Source organism: Mobula hypostoma, unplaced genomic scaffold (genome assembly GCF_963921235.1).
Source record: "Mobula hypostoma unplaced genomic scaffold, sMobHyp1.1 scaffold_186, whole genome shotgun sequence".
NCBI classification, from domain to species: domain Eukaryota; kingdom Metazoa; phylum Chordata; class Chondrichthyes; order Myliobatiformes; family Myliobatidae; genus Mobula; species Mobula hypostoma.
In genome coordinates, this window is record NW_026948180.1 from 48251 (window position 1) to 67552 (window position 19302).

The 19302-nt window shown below is 45.1% G+C and overlaps 2 protein-coding genes across 6 annotated transcripts in view; one reads left to right on the forward strand and one right to left on the reverse strand.

Annotated features, from left to right (window-relative positions):
* LOC134341476 (zinc finger protein 239-like) overlaps nucleotides 1-19302 on the forward strand; it is a 51169-nt gene that overhangs the window by 29368 nt on the left and 2499 nt on the right. Inside the window, exons 2-4 of one of the 5 annotated variants that reach the window (XM_063039344.1) lie at nucleotides 2777-2945; nucleotides 5697-7396; nucleotides 7589-8704. In XM_063039344.1, the coding sequence (XP_062895414.1) occupies nucleotides 6033-6569 (537 nt within the window). In that variant the 5' untranslated portion in view covers nucleotides 2777-2945; nucleotides 5697-6032 and the 3' untranslated portion in view covers nucleotides 6570-7396; nucleotides 7589-8704. Of the gene's footprint in view, nucleotides 1-2776; nucleotides 2946-5696; nucleotides 7397-7588; nucleotides 11983-16339; nucleotides 16950-19302 lie in introns of those variants that run through there. The other 4 variants (XR_010016770.1, XM_063039345.1, XM_063039343.1 and 1 more) reach the window with 4 other exon arrangements.
* LOC134341474 (zinc finger protein 239-like) lies at nucleotides 12793-14819 on the reverse strand (the record flags this gene model as incomplete). The annotated part of the gene is made up of 1 exon (XM_063039333.1): nucleotides 12793-14819. A coding segment is annotated over one exon (753 nt), but the record flags the coding sequence as incomplete, so codon positions are not given.

Consider the following 19302-nt stretch of genomic DNA (forward strand, 5'->3'; position numbering starts at 1 on the left):
TAAATTTCTCCAGATTTCTATCAAACCATAATCAGTTAAAAAGGAATTAATAAGTGTCTCCGAACAACTCGGAAGCTGCTGATTGGTTGAACTTTTGTCAATCAAAGGGTTTAAACAACAGTTGAAGTCACCTCCCATCAGCAGCGTATATTCATTTAAATCTGGTAATAAACCAAATACATTTTTCAAAAAAGAAGGATCATCTTTTGGGTCCGTAAAGATTAACCAGGACAATTTTTCTATTACAAATTGTTCCTTTGATAATTAAAAATCTACCATTATTATCTGAAACAATGTCTTCTTGAATAAATAAAATATTGGATTTAATAAAAATAGATGCTCCCTTTGCTTTATTTTGACAAGTAGCATGATATTGAAGGCCCTTCCATGTTTTAAAAAATCTATTTTGATCGCCCGTTCTGATATGCGTTTCTTGAGCAAAAATTATATCGTGCTGAAATCAATTAATAACTTTAAATGTCTTCCTTCACTTAATAGGGTGATTCCAGCCACATACATTCCAGCTAATAACGTTCATCTGTTTAAGGACCATTGGATATTATTCTTAAACACGACAATAAACGCATACCATCGAGGGCTAATCAAAGATGGTGGTGATGAACATAACCAAATAGAAAACACACATGCTCCGGAACTCCATAATGGGAATAAATACAAAAAGTGTGTGTGGAAAAAAAATCCCACAATAAACCCTAAAATACACAAATACCCCCAAACCTCCCACCATCCCCAAAGAAGGAAATCCGGCAAAAGAGAGTGTGAGGGGATCCAGGAGTGCCCCTATTAACTGTTTGGAGAGAGACATTTATCATTGATGGTTTGTTTGGAAAGGAGAGAGAGAGTTATTTACCACCGATATGTTGCTTTTGGGAAAGAGAGAGAGAGATGAAGATTGACAGCTGGACTGTCACTTTAAGGCATTGGAAGTAACTTTGGATTTTTACTGAGTTGGGAGTTGGAGACAGCACCGAGCAGCTCGAAGGTTGCTATGGTGACCAAAGGCTGTGGACGCTCGATGTTATGACTTTCAGCAGGTTGTTGATGTTACTTCCAAGGACTTGTTGCCTACTTATACTCCTTTACAGACAAAGGCAGGAGGGACTCTTTGAATGACAGGTGATGCTCAGCACAGAGAAATAAATAGGAGGTCAGATGATACAGACCTCAGGACACATGATCTGGACACTGAATGAGCATTGTTGTGCCCTCAGAGAAAGTGGGTTTTGGAGGATGAATCAGGCGGATCGATCCAAATTGCTATTCCAGTTTGAGGAGAAAGGGTTGACTGGTGGGGAGTTGTCTCTGTGTCCACCCTTGCCTGGGTGATAGCTCCACCACAGAAGACCGGTCCCCCTGGTTAAAGTCACAGTTGGTGACTTGTGAAGGATTTCGGAGGACGACGAGAAGACTCAATTCTCTCTCTCTCTCTCTCTCTCTGTCTCTCCCCTCAACTAAATACCATGAACTGAACTGAACTTTTCTCAACATGGTAAGACTGTATCTTTTTACCCCTAGACTTAAAGGAGCTTCGTTTTCATACATATCTCTTCCACACTTACTTTTATATATAATCATTGCTAACCTGTTTGATTTATCTACATTTATATTACTGTATTGCGTAGTTACTAATAAATATTAGTCGTTTTTAGCAATACGAGACTCCAAAGTGTTTTCCATCTCTGCTGGTTCTTTATCCCCATCACTGGGTACATGACACTATTCCAAGCCTCACAAGGAGAGGCTGTGATTAAATGGGCTGTTCCGTGTTTACAACAGTAGAAATAGACCCATGAGTTTGGTGTTCAAACGGTGTTTGGAAATTCCCCCCTCAATGTCACCTGTATGTCAGGCAATGGAAATGGAACAGAAACTCAAGTTGCTGGAGATCTGCACTCAATTCTGAATCCATTCTGACAAAAGATTGTGAACCTGAATCGTCAAATTTGTTACTCTCCCCACAGCAGTTCCTTACCTGTTGAGCGATTCTGGTGATTCCAGTTTCTTTTTATTACATTCACTCTGGAATGGTTTAAATTTCCTGATTGTCTGTTGTACTTGGGAATGTGTTCAGTGCAGTTGTTGCTGACGAGGTTCACATGAATAATCTCAGGAATGATCGGCTTTATGTATGAGGAGCATTTGATGGTTCTGGGGCTGTGCTCAGTGGAGTTCAGACGGGGTGGTGAAAGGGGAGGTGGTTATGTAAACCTCCCGAATGCTGAAAAGCCTGGATACAGTGGACATGGAGAGGATGTTTCCATTAGAGGGATAGTCTGTGATCTGACAGCACAGTCTCAGAATAAAGACTGAGATTTAAAACTTTAAAACTGAGATGAGAAAAATTTATTCGGCCAAAAGATGGCTGATCTGTGGAATTTGTTGCCACAGAGGGTGGCTGAGGCTGTCATTTGGGTATATTTAGGGCAGAGATGAATATATTCATGATTGCTAAGTACCTTCAGGGTTACAGGAGGAAGGTGAGAATATGGTGTTGGAATAAATCTCAGCCATGGTTGAGTGGTGGAGCAGACTCGATGGATCGAATCACCTAATTCTGTTCCTGCATCTTATATCTGACCATGACTGAACGATGACTCCTTCCTATCCCTTATCAGGTTTTGTGACGTGTCAGGGGCAATTACAGATTTGTTCACTGAGATCATTACATTTGTCTTCAATGTTTAGATTTCAGTGAGCAGAAATATTTTGTTCTCCTTTCTATTGTTAACGTGCTTCATTATCTTTCATGTTAAAGTTAGATCTGTGGTGAGAGATTTATTGGAACAAAAGCCCACAACTGGAAGAGAACCACGACTGAAGATGAGGGAACAGCAGCAAGTGAACGAGCCCGAGGACTGAGAGCACCAACTGGAGAGAACCCTTCTGACTCAGGGTTTCCATTGATTCAGTCCGGAGCAAGTTTGGTGAGTCTCATTTACACAAACACTGGTCTTTTACATATTACATATCTGTACAAAGTAAGGTAGGGAATAGTTGTGGTGGGACTGAATGTGCCCAGAAATACCAGTTATGCCTCTGTCAGACCCAGTTGCAATCACTCCAGGTCTGGTAATGTACTGTCAGTATCCCAGCTCTTTAAACTCACTCACATTCCCCCAGTGTTTGCTCACTTGAAGAACTTGCATCTTAATTAAGATTGAGAATTAAGTTATCTTTTGAAAATTTAGAATGGTGGTTGAGAATTAAGAATGCAACAGGAAGTATTTGTACGCTTCAGTGAAATCTCGCTCCAGAAGTACCAGATGAGAAGCTCAGTCTGTCTAATATTTCCACACAATTAAAGTGGGGAATTATTTATTATTGTCATGTACTGAGGTTCAATGAAAATCTTGTCTTGCAAACCATCCTCTCAGTTCCACACATTACAACAGCAGATTATGATAAAACATTAACAGTGTGTAACAAACCATTGTGGTTACAGGGAAAATCCACTGCAGGTAGACATGGTGCAAGGTCACATCGAGTTACATTATGAAGTCAAGAGTCTACCTTATAATGCTGAGGAATATTCAGTTTGCTTATAACAGCAGAATGGAAAATATCCCTCGGTCCGGTGGTATGGTTTCTGTTTTTTGTTTTCATTTATCTTCGACCCGATGGGTGGTTGAGAATGAAGAATGTCTGGTCTGGGGTTCTGGGAATGTTTAATTAGATTATTAGATTATGAAGACACACAGTCCTCTTTTATTGTCATTTAGTAATGCATGCATTAAGAAATGATACAATATTTCCTCCGGTGTGATATCACAAAACACAGGACAGACCAAGACTGAAAAAACTAACAAAACCACATAATTATAACATATAGTTACAACAGTGCAACAATACCATAACTTGATGAAGAACAGTCCGTGGCTCAGTAAAAAAGTTCAAAGTCTCTCGAGTGAGTGAGTGAGTCCATGGAGGGGAGGCTTGTTTCCATGATGTGCTCAGCTGTGTCCACAGTTCTCTGCTGTTTCCTGAAGTCAACAGAAGAGAGTAGCCATACAAAGGTGTGAAGTATCCAGATGGGATACTTTTTGTGGTGTAAACTTAAATTTGCCGGACCAATAACCACACCACAAACAGTTCTTTACTTTATCCTTTTCACTAGTTTATTTGTTTGAACTGAGCCGGTGAGAAGCTCGGAGCCAAGCGTCAGAGAGACAGAATTCCTCTCCCTCTGGCGGCTCGTGACGAACCTCTGTCTAACATGCAGAAATGTTACAATTTATAGAAATAGCAAAACAAAGGGGACTTCAGTTCAACTGGTATTCCCACCAAGTCTGTTGGAGCAAAACTTAATTTCTGAGATAAGAGAGTCCACTAAATCAGGGTTTTAATAACAAATGAATGTTCTGTCCTATCCTTATCAGTTATTCTCTTTTGTTAGACATGGGAGGGAACTTAGTTCAATTCGTGTCTCATGAGAACTCAACTCTACGTAATGTTCCCAAGAGACATCTGTGAGTCGTTAATCTAAACAAGCTGCAAGCAGATTTCTCAGTGAAGGACAAAACAGAAATTTGCACACTATCCAGAACAGAGCACACATAATTTTGCACTTAATTTTAAACCGTTATTTACAAGAGTCCAGGAGTCATTTCTTATGTAACCCAATCCCCTTAAAACTTCATCACCAGAGTATGGAAGCAGATGGATCTTCCTCTCTGACTGGAAGCCTGTGACTAGTTGTTTGTCATCTATATCAGTAATGTGGATGATATGGTGGTTAACTGGATCAGCAACTTTGTGGATGACACCAAGATTAGTGGTGTAGTGAACAGCGAGGAAGACTATCATATCTTGCAGTGAGATCCGGACCCGCTGGAAAAATGGGTTGAGAAATGGAAAATGGAAGTTAATGCAGACAAGTGCAAGGTGTTGCACTTTGGTAGGACCTACCAGGGTAGGTCTTACACAGTGACTGGTAGGGCACCGAGAAGTGTTGTAGAAGAAATGAATCTGAGAGTACAGGTCTATATTTCACTGAAAGTGGTGTCACAGTTCGATAGGGATGGAAAGAAAGATTTTGGGACATTGGCCATCTTAAACCGAATTACTGAGTACAGGAGATGACTTTGTTGACTTTGTACAAGACATTGGTGAGGCCTAATTTTGAGTGTTGTGTGCAGTTTTGGTCACCAACCTACAGGAAGATGTAGAAGAGGTTGAAAGAGTTCAGAGAAAATTTGCAAGGATGTTGCCAGGTCTGGAGGACTTGGGTTATAAGGAGAGATTGAACAGGATGGGGCTTTATTCCTTGGAATGTAGAAGATTGAGGGGAGATTTGATGGAGGTGTACCAGCATTATGAGGGTTATAGATGGGGTAAATGCAAGCTGGCTTTCACTGAGATTTGGTGGGACTACAGCAGAGGCCATGGATTAAGGGTGAACGGTGAAACATGAAGGGGAACATGAGGGGAAAATTTTTCACATAGATGGTCATCCATGTGTGGAATGAGCAGACAGCCCAACTGGTGCATGCGAGCTCAATTTCAACATGTAAGAGGTTTGTATAGGTACCTGGATGGTAGGGGTACAGGGGTTGACATTTTAAATAGTTCAACACAAACTAGATGGGCCAAAGGGCCTGTTTCTGTGTTGTACTTTTCTATGACTCTGTGACAAGAACATGAAATAACACTAATATTCATTTAATTCATTTTAACAGCTGTGCAGACCAATCATTCATCTGGGCAGAAAATGTTTTCATGGCTTTAAAACTGTGGCACTTTAAATTGACAGTAGATAAAAGAAAATCCCAGCTGTACGTCAACAGAGGGGGGAACCCATTCACCTCTCAGACGGTGGGAATGGATTGAGTCGGTCATCTCAACTGAAGGTACATCAGCAAGTTCACACTGGGACAAGGCCATTCACCTGTTCTGTGTGTGAGAAGGGATTCAGTCAGTCTTCCCACCTGTGGACACACCAGGTAGTTCACATCGAGCAGAGGCTGGTCGTCTGCTGAATTTGTGGGGAAGGTTTCACTCGGTTATCTGACCTAATGGCTCACCAGCGAGTTCACACTGGGGAGTGGCCGTTCACCTGCTCAGACTGTGGGAAGGGATTTACTCAGTCATCTAACCTGAAGGTACATCAGCGAGTTCACACTGGGGAGAAGCCGTTCCCCTGCTCAGACTGTGGGAAGGGATTCACTCGGTCATCTCATCTGAAGGTACATCAGCGAGTTCACACTGGGGATAGGCCGTTCACCTGCTCAGACTGTGGGAAGGGATTCAAACTGTTCGCTCACCTACTAACACATCAGCGAGTTCACACTGGGGAGTGGCCGTTCACTTGCTCAGACTGTGGGAAGGGATTCACTCAGTCATCTCAACTGAAGGTACATCAGCGAATTCACACTGGGGTGAGGGTGTTCTCCCGCTCAGACTGTGGGGAGGGTTTCACAAAGTCATCTGCTGTACTGAGACACCAGTCAGTTCACACTGGGGAGAGGCCATTCACCTGCTCAGACTGTGGGAAGGGATTCACTTGCTCATCTCAGCTACTGAAACACCAGTCAGTTCACACCAGGGAGTGACCATTCACTTGCTCAGTTTGCGGGAAGGGATTCAATTGGTCATTTCACCTGCTGACACACAGGGAAACGGCCGTTCACCTGCTCTGAACGAAGAATGCTCTGAATGAAGGGATTTATTAAGTCATCTCAACTGAAGGAACATCAGCGCGTCCACACTGGGAAGGGGCCGATCACCTGCTCAGACTGTGGGAAGAAATTCTCTCAGCCAAATCAACCAATTGTGCATCATTGAGTCCACACTGGGGAGAGGCCGTTCACCTACTGTGAATGTGGTGAAGGATTTGTGGTGGACATGGACTGTGCCTTTAAATGAGAGAGGAAAACTGTCTGCAGTACTGCTGCCTGCTTCTTGGTTGCCATGGTGAGAGAGAGGTGGAGTTATGTGATGGACAGTTCGATGTTTACAGTTGCTTCTTGGTTGCCATAGTGAGAGAGAGGTGGAGTTATGTGATGGACAGTTCAATGTTCACAGTTGGTTCTTGGTTGCCATGGTGAGAGAGAGGTGGAGTTATGTGATGGACAGTTCAATGTTCACAGTTGGTTCTTGGTTGCCATGGTGAGAGAGAGGCGGAGTTATGTGATGGACAGTTCGATGTTCACAGTTGCTTCTTGGTTGCCATGGTGAGGGAGAGGTGGAGTTATGTGATGGACAGTTCGCTGTTCGCAGTTGCTTCTTGGTTGCCATGGTGAGAGAGAGGCGGAGTTATGTGATGGACAGTTCGATGTTCACAGTTGCTTCTTGGTTGCCATGGTGAGAGAGAGGTGGAGTTATGTGATGGACAGTTCGATGTTCACAGTTGCTTCTTGGTTGCCATGGTGAGAGAGAGGTGGAGTTATGTGATGGACAGTTCGATGTTCACAGTTGCTTCTTGGTTGCCATGGTGAGAGAGAGGTGGAGTTACGTGATGGACAGTTCGATGTTCACAGTTGCTTCTTGGTTGCCATGGTGAGAGAGAGGCGGAGTTATGTGATGGACAGTTCGATGTTCACAGTTGCTTGGTTGCCATGGTGAGAGAGAGGCGGAGTTATGTGATGGACAGTTCGATGTTCACAGTTGCTTCGTAGCGTGTTTATTTAAACAAGGTCAGATGACTCTCCCAGAGACACACAGTGGGACACCGGTTACGGTGACCAGTCAGTGAAAGGAAGCCAGTGACAGAGGAGTCACTGGGTGAAACTTTCGAGTGCCCACAAGCGAGGGCTGAGGATCGATCAGGAGAATCGATCAGTGGCTATAACGGTGTGTGGAAGGGCTGACCCTGTGGAGGCTACCGGAGTGTCTACCCTTGCCTGGGTGTTAGTTTATCCTCGAAGATGGTCCCCTTAGTGATAAGCTGCATTTGGCTAACTCGAGAGTGGATTCGGAGCCTGAGGACGGAAGATCAACGGGACCTGTTTACTCGTTCTTCTCCCAGTGTGGTTTTCACCTTGGATCACAAATACTTTCCTCACACACACCAATTCCGTGGATTGAACGGAACTTCCTTACATTTCCATCGTAAGACTTTAACTCTTGCCACCCAAGCTTTAACGAGTTTGGGAATTATATTTACACACATATAGATGTGTAACACTGCTGACATTTGATTTACCTGGTTTAAATTACTATATTAAGTAGTTACTAATAAACAGTGGTTTATAATATCAAAACCAGACTCAAGGTGTGCTCTATTGCGGCTGGTTCATTTAAACTGTTGCATTTATGTAACATAATTGGGGCCTGCGTCCGGGATATGAAGAAATTGGTTGGGGCTGAATTGATTGATTAATGATCGATCTGATTGGGGAAATCCCCTTTGATTTGTTTGAGTGGAAGATCAGCAGCAATGGAGGTTGATGGGTTTCTGACAAAGCCAACCCCTGAAGCATTGGATGGCGCAAAGAGGGTTGTGCTGTTGGAAATTGCTCAAAAATTAAAACTTCAGGTGAGCACTAAAATGAGGAAGGCTCAGGTACAGACATTAATAGCGGAGTGTTATGTATCTGAGGAAGTGTTGGACGGAGATGTGTTGGAAATGTTTGCTGAAAGTAAACCTATTGGGGCTGAGCTGCAGCTCCCGTTAGAAAAATTAAAGAGGGAGGCTGAGGATAAACAAAGCCAGCATGAGTTACGACTAAAACAGTTCGAGGCTGAGGAAGTGGACAAACAGAGGGAAGAGGCAGAAAGACAGAGGTGGTTCGAGGTGCAGGGATGGCTGCAAGGAGGTTCAGTGCCAGACCTTGGTGATAGGTTTAGTGCCAGTCGAGAAGTTAAGTTGGTACCTCCATTTGATGAAGCAGAAGTTGATAAGTCCTTCTTGCAGTTTGAAAAAGTGGCTCAGAATCGAAGGTGGCCGAAAGACAGCTGGGCTGTTATGTTACAAAGTGTAATTCAGGGGCGAGCCCAGCAAGCGTATTCTGCCCTAACACTTGAAGAGGCAGCTGATTATGACTCAGTGAAAGAGGCTGTGCTCAAGCCTTATCAGTTGGTTCCAGAGGCTTACAGACAAAAGTTTAGAGATTTGGGGAAATCTGGGAACCAAACGTATGTGGAATTTGCCAATGAGAAGTTTGTGTACTTCAGTCGTTGGTGTACCTCCGATGGGGTAAATGGGGATGTTAGCAACTTGAAAGAGTTGGTTTTGATCGAAGAATTTAAAAGGTGCGACCCTGATGAGATGAAGACGTACCTGGATGAAAAGGATGTTGCCATTTTGCAGGAGGCTGCTAGATTAGCAGATGAACTTGTTTTGACCCACAAGGTTAAGTTTACCTCGGGTGAGAGCTTCCAAGAGAGTAACTGGGATGACCAGGGTAAAATAGAAGTGGAAGCTGGGACTAGTGATGAAAGCCTGGAAGAGGAGGCAGTCCCAGTTGCCTGGGTTCAGGTTGTTGAAGCATCTGTAAATCCGCAGGATGCTGAGCATTGTGTTGAAACTCAGTTAAAACCTGAAATGTCTGATTTGGTTGGAAAGGAATTCAGTCCTTTTGTGAAGTCTGGATTGGTTTCAGGATCTTTGACCTTGCTGAGGCAACAGTAGTTTGATGAGAAAGGTTAGTCTGTTAAATTATTTTTGGAATTTAAAAATAAACAAAGGGGTTGTTTTTTCAAGTTCGTGGTTATGAGAGACAGGGCTTGGAGACTTCTCAAAACAAAGTGGAGTGTTATTTTGACCAGGAGAGACCATCTGCGGATGTTGTCATGGGAACGTACGGAACCAAAGGTCTTGGGGAATGGAACAAATGATTTGTTTGAAAATTGGGTTGAGTATCGATCCAGGGTATTGATAAGTGACTCTCACAAGCAGACACACAGTGGCAGCAGGTGGAAGCCGTTGCCGAGAAGGGGAGAGGAAGGTTTGAAACAAAGAACTGAGTGACAAGGGGTCACTGTTTGGACTCTCCCAACAGCCCACAAGGGTGGGTTTGGTTATTGATTCCAGCGAATACGAATGTGTGATTGTCACATAGTTTGATCCACTGGAGTGGGTCTTTCTGGTTGGGGAATACGTTTGTGAATACCACTTCTGTTTCACCCTTGCCTGGGCGTGGTAGCCCACTGGAAGACGGTACCCCTGTGGCAAATCACTGCTGGAGTTACTTCATATGTCGCGGAACTGGACAAGTGGCTTTCACGTTGTGTGACTGGGGCAACCCTGTGGAATCTACCTGTGTGTGTTACCTTTGCCTGCGTGGTAGTTCCCTCTGAACACGCTACCCCTGTGATAAGCTATCTTTTGGTGATAATCCATACGTGGATTCTGGTTGAGTGTCCTGCGGTCACCACTTTGGGATGACCTGTAGCTGAATTCGGGCGTGGTATTGTGGTAACCACTTGTGTCAAAAGGATATTCCGTGAAGATCACTGTAGGAGATACTTCGTGTGTGGATCTGGGAACGACGGAGATAAAACCTGCAGCTATTTTTATCCTGTTTATCATCGAGGAAAACAATGTAATTGCCTTCTCTCGACATTCACCTTTGGGGATTACAAAGGTAGGGCTCTCAGTACCATTGACCTCTGTTTCGGGACTGCCACAGGTGAAGTTTCGCCGAAGCCTTACTTGAAATATGTGTCTGATGTGAAGAAGGAGCTGCAAAGGGCTTATGAGTTGGCTGGGGAGGCAGCTGCCAAGCAGAACCGGGGGAAATAAGAAGAGGTGTGACCAGAAAGTGAAGTTCTCCCAACTCCTGCCGGCAGACCGAGTCCTCGTAAGGAATTTGGGATTACTTGGGAAGCACAGATTGGCTGATCGCTGGTCGGGCACACCCTATCTGGTGGAGAGTCAGTTACCCAACTTACCAGTTTCCAAGTGCGGCCCGAGGATGGGAAGGGGCCGGTCAAGATTCTCCATCGGAATTATCTGTCGCCTCTGGGGTGAGATGTACAGGTGGAGCGGGAGCCCGGGATGCCGGCTGCACCCAGTACCGGGACTCTGCGTCCACGTGGGATGGAGGAAGAGCCCACACCGGGAGAAACGGGCCTGGTCCCAGCTCCTGTGAGGGACACTGACTCAGAGGAGGATGATGACTCGGACGACTGGTGCATGTGGCTGTTCGCTGAGGCCCCCGTGATGGAGGGGGAGGCTCCTGGCCCTTCCCCCACTGCGTCAGATCAGGTAAGGGGGGCTAGTGATGGGCTGTCAGGGGTACCACAGGGCGTTGGAGAGGATGATGTGGGGCCCGAGTGAGAGATAGAGGGTTCCGAGGTGCAGAGGGGTTTGGGTGACCGCTCGCAGGAGGGTTCACCTCATCGTTTCCATGAGTCTCCTGTAATGTCCAAGGTGGAGGAGTTAGAGGAGGGAGTGCGCAGGTCTCAGAGAAGTACGGACCCCACACATAGGTCGGCCTTGATAGCGCCCAGGGAACAAGGTGTGATCTCCACTGTTTTGGGGAGTTATGTCACTGCTTTCTGCACTTGGGTTGGGCTCTGTGTTTTGCAGGAAGGGTTGGCAAATTATCTGAGCGTCATGAGGACATGGCTAAATTCTGTGGGGGGGGGTGGAGAATGTAGGCTGTCAGTACCATTAACTGTGGTGTTAGCTGTTGAGGCTAACAGAATGGCTTCTCTGTAATGTCACTTAATGCTGTCATGGGTTTCTGTACCTGAAATGTTTGGGTTAGATTATTTAGATTATGAGGATACTCAGTCCTCCTTTATTGTCATTTAGAAATGATACAATGTTCCTCCAGAGTGATATCACAAAAAAAACAGGACGAACTAAAGCCTCACGTTGACAAGACCACATAATTATAACATATAGTTACAGCAGTGTAAAGCAATACCATATTTTGATAAAGAGCAGACCATGGGCACGGTAAATAAAAAGTCTCAAAGTTCCTATCGACTCCCAATAGTCCCGATAGCAGGCGGCAAAAGGGAAAAATTCTCCCTGCCGTAAACCTCCAGGTGCTGACAACTGCCGATGCATTGGAAGCACCTGACCACAGCAGACTCGGAGTCTGTCCGAAAGCTTCGAGTCTCCGACCAGCCCCTCCGATACAGCCTCCCGAGCACCATCCTCTGCCGAGCGCTTCACCCCGCCCCGGCCACCGAGCAACAAGCAAAGCCGAGGACTCGGGGCCTTCTCCTCCGGAGATTCTGGATCACACGGTAGCAGCAGCAGTGAAGAAGGCATTCCAGAAGTTTCTCCAGAAGGCATTCCAGAAGTTTCTCCAGATGTTCCTCCGAGCTCTCACGTCTGTCTCCATCAAATCAGGATTGTGCACGGCACCCTCCTTGACAGATTACAGATATCACCACCGGAGTGGCCGCTGTGCGCTGTGTCGCGCCGCCATCTTCTCCTCCTCCTGCGGATACGGGTGGAACTAATCAATGGAGAATTGTTATGCTATCTTGTATGTGTGAGCTCAGTGGGAGTTTGCAGTCTTTTTCGGGAGGCGAGCGAGAAGGACGGACGTGTGAGGAGCGGACAGCGGTTCCAGGGTGGCGGTTCGGACGGTGGCCGAGGGCTTGGAGGGTTATTGTGGATGGAACTGGAGGTGTGAGCTCCAACGTATTAAAACATTGGTTTCCGACCCTGCTCCGTTGAACATCCAACTAATGGTTTCCCATTCTGCTTTCAGTCTTTAGAGGAGAGTGGTGTTTTCTAACAACCCTTTAGAAGCAGGGAAAATGACCCACATGTGGAAATGAGCCGTGAACAAGGAGGTTAACTACCAATGTCATTCTTCCTCAGCCCAGAGATTTGAGGAGCGAAGAACATGTCAGACAGAACTGCAGTCGGCTCGACTTCTTCAGTCCGCAGGAATTTCAAGAGAAACCTCTTCACCCATAGAGTGGTGACTGTTTGGAACCCATCATCACAGGGAGAGCGAAAGGGGAACAGGGGAGGATTTAAAAGGACTGTTGTGGAACTGAATCACTGGCAGGGTGCAGCCAGCCTGAGTTGACTCTCTCCTGCATACTAATTTTGTTATAAATTTACTAAGTACCAGAGACAGAGTTTAAAATAGAACTGATTTATTTGTCTCAGATCCAGAATATTAAACTCCAGTCCCATGAGAGGTGAATGTGCAGCAGAAGAAACTCGTCCCATTCCCAGTGACCAGGGTGCAGAACTGGGTGTGATGAGCAGCAGCAATAATTGCAGAGTTCAGCACCAACAGTCACTGTTGAAATAGCATTCAGCAACGGCGATGGACAAATATCCAGCATGCAGCTTATTGAAACTTTCTCCCCGGTGTGAACCCGGTAGTGTGTCACAAGTGTAAAATGCTGTAAGGTTTCACTGCTAATGTAATGGCCTCTCTGCAATGTTTCACTGCTGAGGTAATGCGTTCTTTTTTAAAATTACTTTATTTACAATTTTCAATTTTACAAAGACAAAATATATTGAAGATAAAGAGCACGGACAAAACAAATCGAAAACAGAAAAGCAAAAAGGCTGCCAGACAATTTACTAGATTACTTAAATAAACTTTCAGAAGAAGAGTGGACACAATAGTAACATCACGGTTTCTCTGTAGCAGCAATGTTTAGGTTACGACTAAAGATAACAGGGTTTTGAATGCGGGGCTATCCAATGACAGAAATGTTCTCTCTTGTGAGTCTGGAAGAGAGATTTTCGTGGTCTTTTGCTGGGGAGAGATGAGAAGACGTGAATGGAGAGAGTGGGCCCTTTTTCTCTTTTTTTTTGTTTTCTTTACTAACCCTATAGTCAAAGTCAGAATTATAAAGCTCAATCGTTTAATCACATATTGTGTACTGTTTGTTATTTCAGGGTACTGATTTGTAACAGGGGAGGCATCGCGCAGCATCCACCCAAACAAGATTTTTTAAGTTTGGCTGGGCTGGGGGCTATCACCCCCTATATTAAGCTGCTAGCTGAAGCGAGAGTTATGTTAGGCAAGATGACTGAGTGAATCGCTTCCACATTCACACCAGGTGAATGGCCTTTCCCCAGTGTGAACCTGGTAGTGTGTCATAAGGATAGATAACTGAATGAATCCTTTACCACATTCACAGCAGGTGAACGGCCTCTCCCCAGTGTGAACTCAATGATGCAAATTTGGTTGATTTGGCTGAGAAAATCTCTTCCCAAAGTCTGAGCAGCTGATCGGCCTGTACCCTGTGTGAACTCGCTGGTGTCTCTGCAGGTGAGATGGCCAACTGAATCCCTTCTCACACACTGAGCAGGTGAATGGCCACCCCCCAGTGTGAACTAACCGGTGCGCTTGCAGGTGAGAGGACCAAGTGAATCCCTTTCCACAGTCTGAGCAGGTGAATGGCCTTTCCCCGGTGTGAACTCGCTGGTGTGCCTTCAGTTGGGATGAGCAAGTGCATCCCTTCCCACAGACTGAGCAGGTGAATGGCCACTCCGCTGTGTGAACTGACTGGTGTCCCAGTAGCTGAGATGACAAAGTGAATCCTTTCCCACAATCCGAGCAGGTGAACGGCCTCTCCCCGGTGTGAACTCGCTGGTGTGCCATTAGGGTAGATGACCGAGTGAATCCCTTCCCGCAGTCCGAGCAGGTGAATGGCCTCTCACCAGTGTGAACTGACATGTGTACCAGTAGGTTAGATGACTGACTGAATCCCTTCCCACAGTCCAAGCAGGTGAATGGCCTCTCCCCAGTGTGAACTCGCTGATGTACCTTTAGTTCAGATGACCGAGTGAATCCCTTCCCACAATCTGGGCAGGTGAACGGCCTCTCCCCAGTGTGAACTGACTTGTGTACCAACAGGTGGGATGACTGAGTGAATCCCCTCCCACAGTCCAAGCAGGTGAACGGCCTCTCCCCAGTGTGAATTCGCTGATGTACCTTCAGTTGAGACGAGAAAGTGAATCCCTTCCCACAGTCTGAGCAGGTGAATGCCCACTCCCCAGTGTGAACTGACTTGTGAACCAGCAGGTCGGATGACCGTTTGAATCCCTTCCCACAGTCCAAGCAGGTGAATGGCCTCTCTCCAGTGTGAACTCGCTTGTGAGTCATTAGGTCGGATGATCGAGTGAATTCTTCCCCACAAATTCAGCAGATGACCAGCCTCTGCCCAGTGTGAACTGACTGGTGTGTCCACAGGTGGGAAGACCGACTGAATCCCTTCTCACCCACAGAACAGGTGAATGGCCTTGTCCCAGTGTGAACTTGCTGATGTACCTTCAGTTCAGAAGACCGACTGAATCCATTCCCACTGTCTGAGCAGGTGAATGGGTTCCCCCCTGTGTAAAATGACGGGAATGCCAGTTGGTCAGATGATCGAGTGAATCCGTCCCCACAATCTGAGCAGGAAGGATGATCGAGTGAATCTCTTGCTCCACTTCTTAAATATCTGGACAGAGACAGCAAAACTGGCGTGTTGTGTTCGAGATTCCAGTAGACAACTTCCTTGTCATTTTTAACCTGTAAAAAAAGATTTACAAAATCCATCAATCGGTGTTGGACAACCTTTCAGATGAGGTCACTTGAGTTGTCAAAGTGTATTCTGGCATCACACTGTTACAGTGAAGTTCAACACAAGTAGGAGAGCAAAATCATCTTCTAACTGGGCACAGTGCTGGTATCTGGAATGACCATCAATTCTCTGATGCTCTTCCTGTCTCTATAATAATGGGGCATTTCTGCCATCTCCAATCTGTGACCTGGCTTAGTATGACTCTCTCCATTGGTATTATTCCCTGTTCCCACTGAGCTGCATGGGTGCCTGGCCCCACAATAACTGTAACACTCACACAAATAACGGGCAGTTCATTCCATGCACCCACCACTCTCTGTGTAAAAAAACTTACCCCTGACATCCCCTCGGTATCTATTTCCAAGCACCTTTAAACTATGCCCCTTCGTGTTAGCCATTTGAACCCTGGAGAAAAACCTCTGGCGATCCACATGATCAATACTCTCATCATCTTATACACCAAAAAAGTCTCCAAACATAAACAAGAAATTATACATTGCTTTGAGGATTTGGTAGAAGTATACAAAATTTTGAGGGTATAGATAGAGTAAATGAGAGCAGCTTTTTCCACTGAGGTTGGGTGGGATAACAACCAGAGGTCATGGGTAAGTGGGGAAGGATAAAATTTTTCTGAAACATTTGGAAAAGCTCTTTACTGAAATGGTCATGAGAGTATGGAATGCACAAGTGGTGATTATCAGCTCAGTTTCACCATTTAATAGAAGTTTGGATGGGAGCCTGGATGGTAGGGGTATGGAGGGCGATGGTCCCGTTGCTGGTAGTTTCAGTAGACAGATTAAAAGTTTTTTCAGCTTTGTCTAGATGGGCCAAATAGCCTGTTTCCGTACTGAACTTCTCCATGTTTCTATGACAGAGAAGATTGCCAAACTTGTTTGGAAGGGAAAAGGTAGGAGAGACAATGAAGCAGCAATGGCTGGAGTTTCTGGGAGCAATTCGGGAGCTGAGTGATCGATACATCCCAAAGAAGTGGAAGCATTGGATTGGCAGAAGGACACAACTGTGAATGAAATGAGAAGCCAAAGCCAACATAAACAGCAAAGAGAGGGCAAACAAAAGAGCAAAAACTGTTGGGAAGCTTTTAGAAACCAACAGAAAATGACTAAAAAATAGTTGGATGTCCTTGGAGTTGGAATTATGATATTGTAGTCATTTAACAGTCTTGGTTGCACCCAACAGTCTGAGACATTTAGAGGAACAAAATACCTGGGGCCTCAATATCTCTTGAAAACCAATGTTCTCTGCACCAGTAACCTTTCAACTTTTATTTTGCAGGCACGTACAATCTCTGCACCATCAAAATTTCACTTCTGAAGGCCTCCCACTTACCAAGTACTCCTTTGCCAGAAAATGCCTGTCCCAAACCACGCTTGTCAGATCCTTTCTGAAACCATTAAAATTGACCTCTCTCCAAGTTAGAATCTGAACCCATGGTCCAGACCACTCTTTTTCCATATTAACTTTGAATCTCATAGCATTATGATCACTAAATTCTGTCACCAGCCCTGGATCATCAGCCCATTGCACACTTCTGCGTAAGGAAATCTACGCCCTGTTTAAGGGCACATTTGACAAACTCTACCCCATCTAGTCCTTTTACAGTATGGGAGTCCCCGTCAATGTATGGGAAGTTAAAATCACTTACTGAATCAACCTTTGTTTCTTGGCATGGTCTGCGATCTCTCCACAAACGTGTTCCTCAAAATCCCTCAGACTGTTGGGTGCAACCAAGTCCCAATAATGGCTACAATATCATAATTCCCTGTCCTGAGCTCATCTGGCTTTCCTACGATGCTTCTTGCATTGTGATATACACAGCTCAGCACATTCATCGCACCATGCTCAACCATTTGATTGCTGACTCTATCTGAGGTCTGAACAACATCTGACTGGTGTCAAGAAAACAAACTCTCCCTCATTGTCACAAAAACAAAGGAGCTGATTGTGGACGGCAGGAGGAATGGAGACAGGATAACCTCTATTGACATCAATGGATCTGGGGTTGAGAGGGTGAACAGCTTTAAGTTCCTCGGCATAAACATCACCGAGGATCTCACATGTTCTGTACATACTGGCTGTGTTGTGAAAAGAGCACAACAGCACCTCTTTCACCAGAAGCTTGGGATGGGGCCCCACATCCAAAGAACTTTCTATTGGCACACACGTTCCAATAAATTTCCCACTACTGATGTCAGGCTCACAATGTATAATTTCCTATTTTATTTTTAGAGCCTTCCTTGAACACTGGAACAACATTGGCTGTTCTCCAATCCTCTGGTACCTCACCTGTCACTCAGGATGATTTAAATACCTGTGCTTGTGCCTGGACAATTTCTGCAGTTGTCAGCCGCAGAGTCCTAGGGAACAACTTGTCAGGCCCTGGGGATTTATCCACGCTAATTTGCCTTCAGACAGCAAACACCTCCATCTCTGTAATCTGTACAGGGTCCATGAAGTTGATGCTGCTTTGCCTCACTTCTATAGACTCTGTGTCCATCTCCTGAGCAAAAAAATAAAATCTCCCACATCTATTTTGTCTCCTCATATGGATTACCATTCTGATCTTGCAGAGTATTAATTTTTCCCTTGCAATCTTTTCACACTTAACATACCTGCAGAATCCATGAGCATTCTCCTTCACCTTGTCTGCTGGGGCAAACTCATGTCTGCTTTTATTTCTTTCATAAGTGTTCACTTGAATTTCCTGTATCTCGTAAGTACCCCATTTGTTCCTATCTGCCTGTACCTGGAATGCGCCTCCTTTTTATTGATCTGGCAGATAAAAGCCAAAGGGGTGATAGAGCTGCTTGGTGTGGGGTGGGGGTAGGGGGAGATTAAACTAAAGTTGCAGGGGGAATGGGAGCCTGAACGAAGAACAGAGAGTGGAGAGGTTGTGGAGACAGATGTTGTTCAGTCCTCAGACAAATTCAGGAATGAAAAAGTTGAGCATGGGGCAGTGAATATGCTGAGCCATGTATATTTCAATACCAGGAGCAGCGTAGGAAAGGCGGATGTGTTCAGGGCATGGATCAACTCCTGGAATTAAGATACTAGGATCTGGCAACTGTGGACTGGGACAGGCTGCTTTATGGAAAAGGGGTGCTTGGTAAATGGGAGGCCTTCAAAGCGAAGTTTTCAAAATACAAAGCGGGTATGTGCTTATCAGAATAAAAGGTAAAAATAGAAACTGTAGGGAACCTTGGTTTTCAAGAGATATTGAGACCCTGGTGAAGCACAAAATGGAGTTGCAGAACAGGGATAGGCAGGCAGGCAGTTATGGAGTATAAGAAATGCAAGAGAACACCTAAGAAATAAATCAGGATGGCGAAAAGAAGGCATGAGTTTCCCCCTGCAGAAAAAATGAAGGATAATCCTCAGGGACGCTAGAAATAGATCAAGAGCAAAAGGATTGCAAGGCACAAAGTTGGTCCTCTGGAAGACCGGAATGACAATCCATATGTGGATGGGGGAGATCTTAACTATTTTTATCATCTCTATTTACTCAGGAGATGGACAAAGATTGTATGGGAGTATGGAAAAGTGGCTTTTAAATCATGGACCCTGTACAGATTAAAGAAGAGAAGTTATTTTGCTTTTCAACATAGAACACAGAACAGAGAAATCTACAGCATATTCCAGGCCATTCAGCTGACAATGTTGTGCCAACCATGTAACTTACTCTAGAAACTGCCCAGAATTTCCCTAGCGCATAGACCTCTATTGTTCTAAGCTCCATGTTTAAGAGGCTGTTAAAAGACCCTATTGTATCTGCCTCGACAACCGCTGCTGGCAGTGCATTCCACGCACCCACCACGCTCT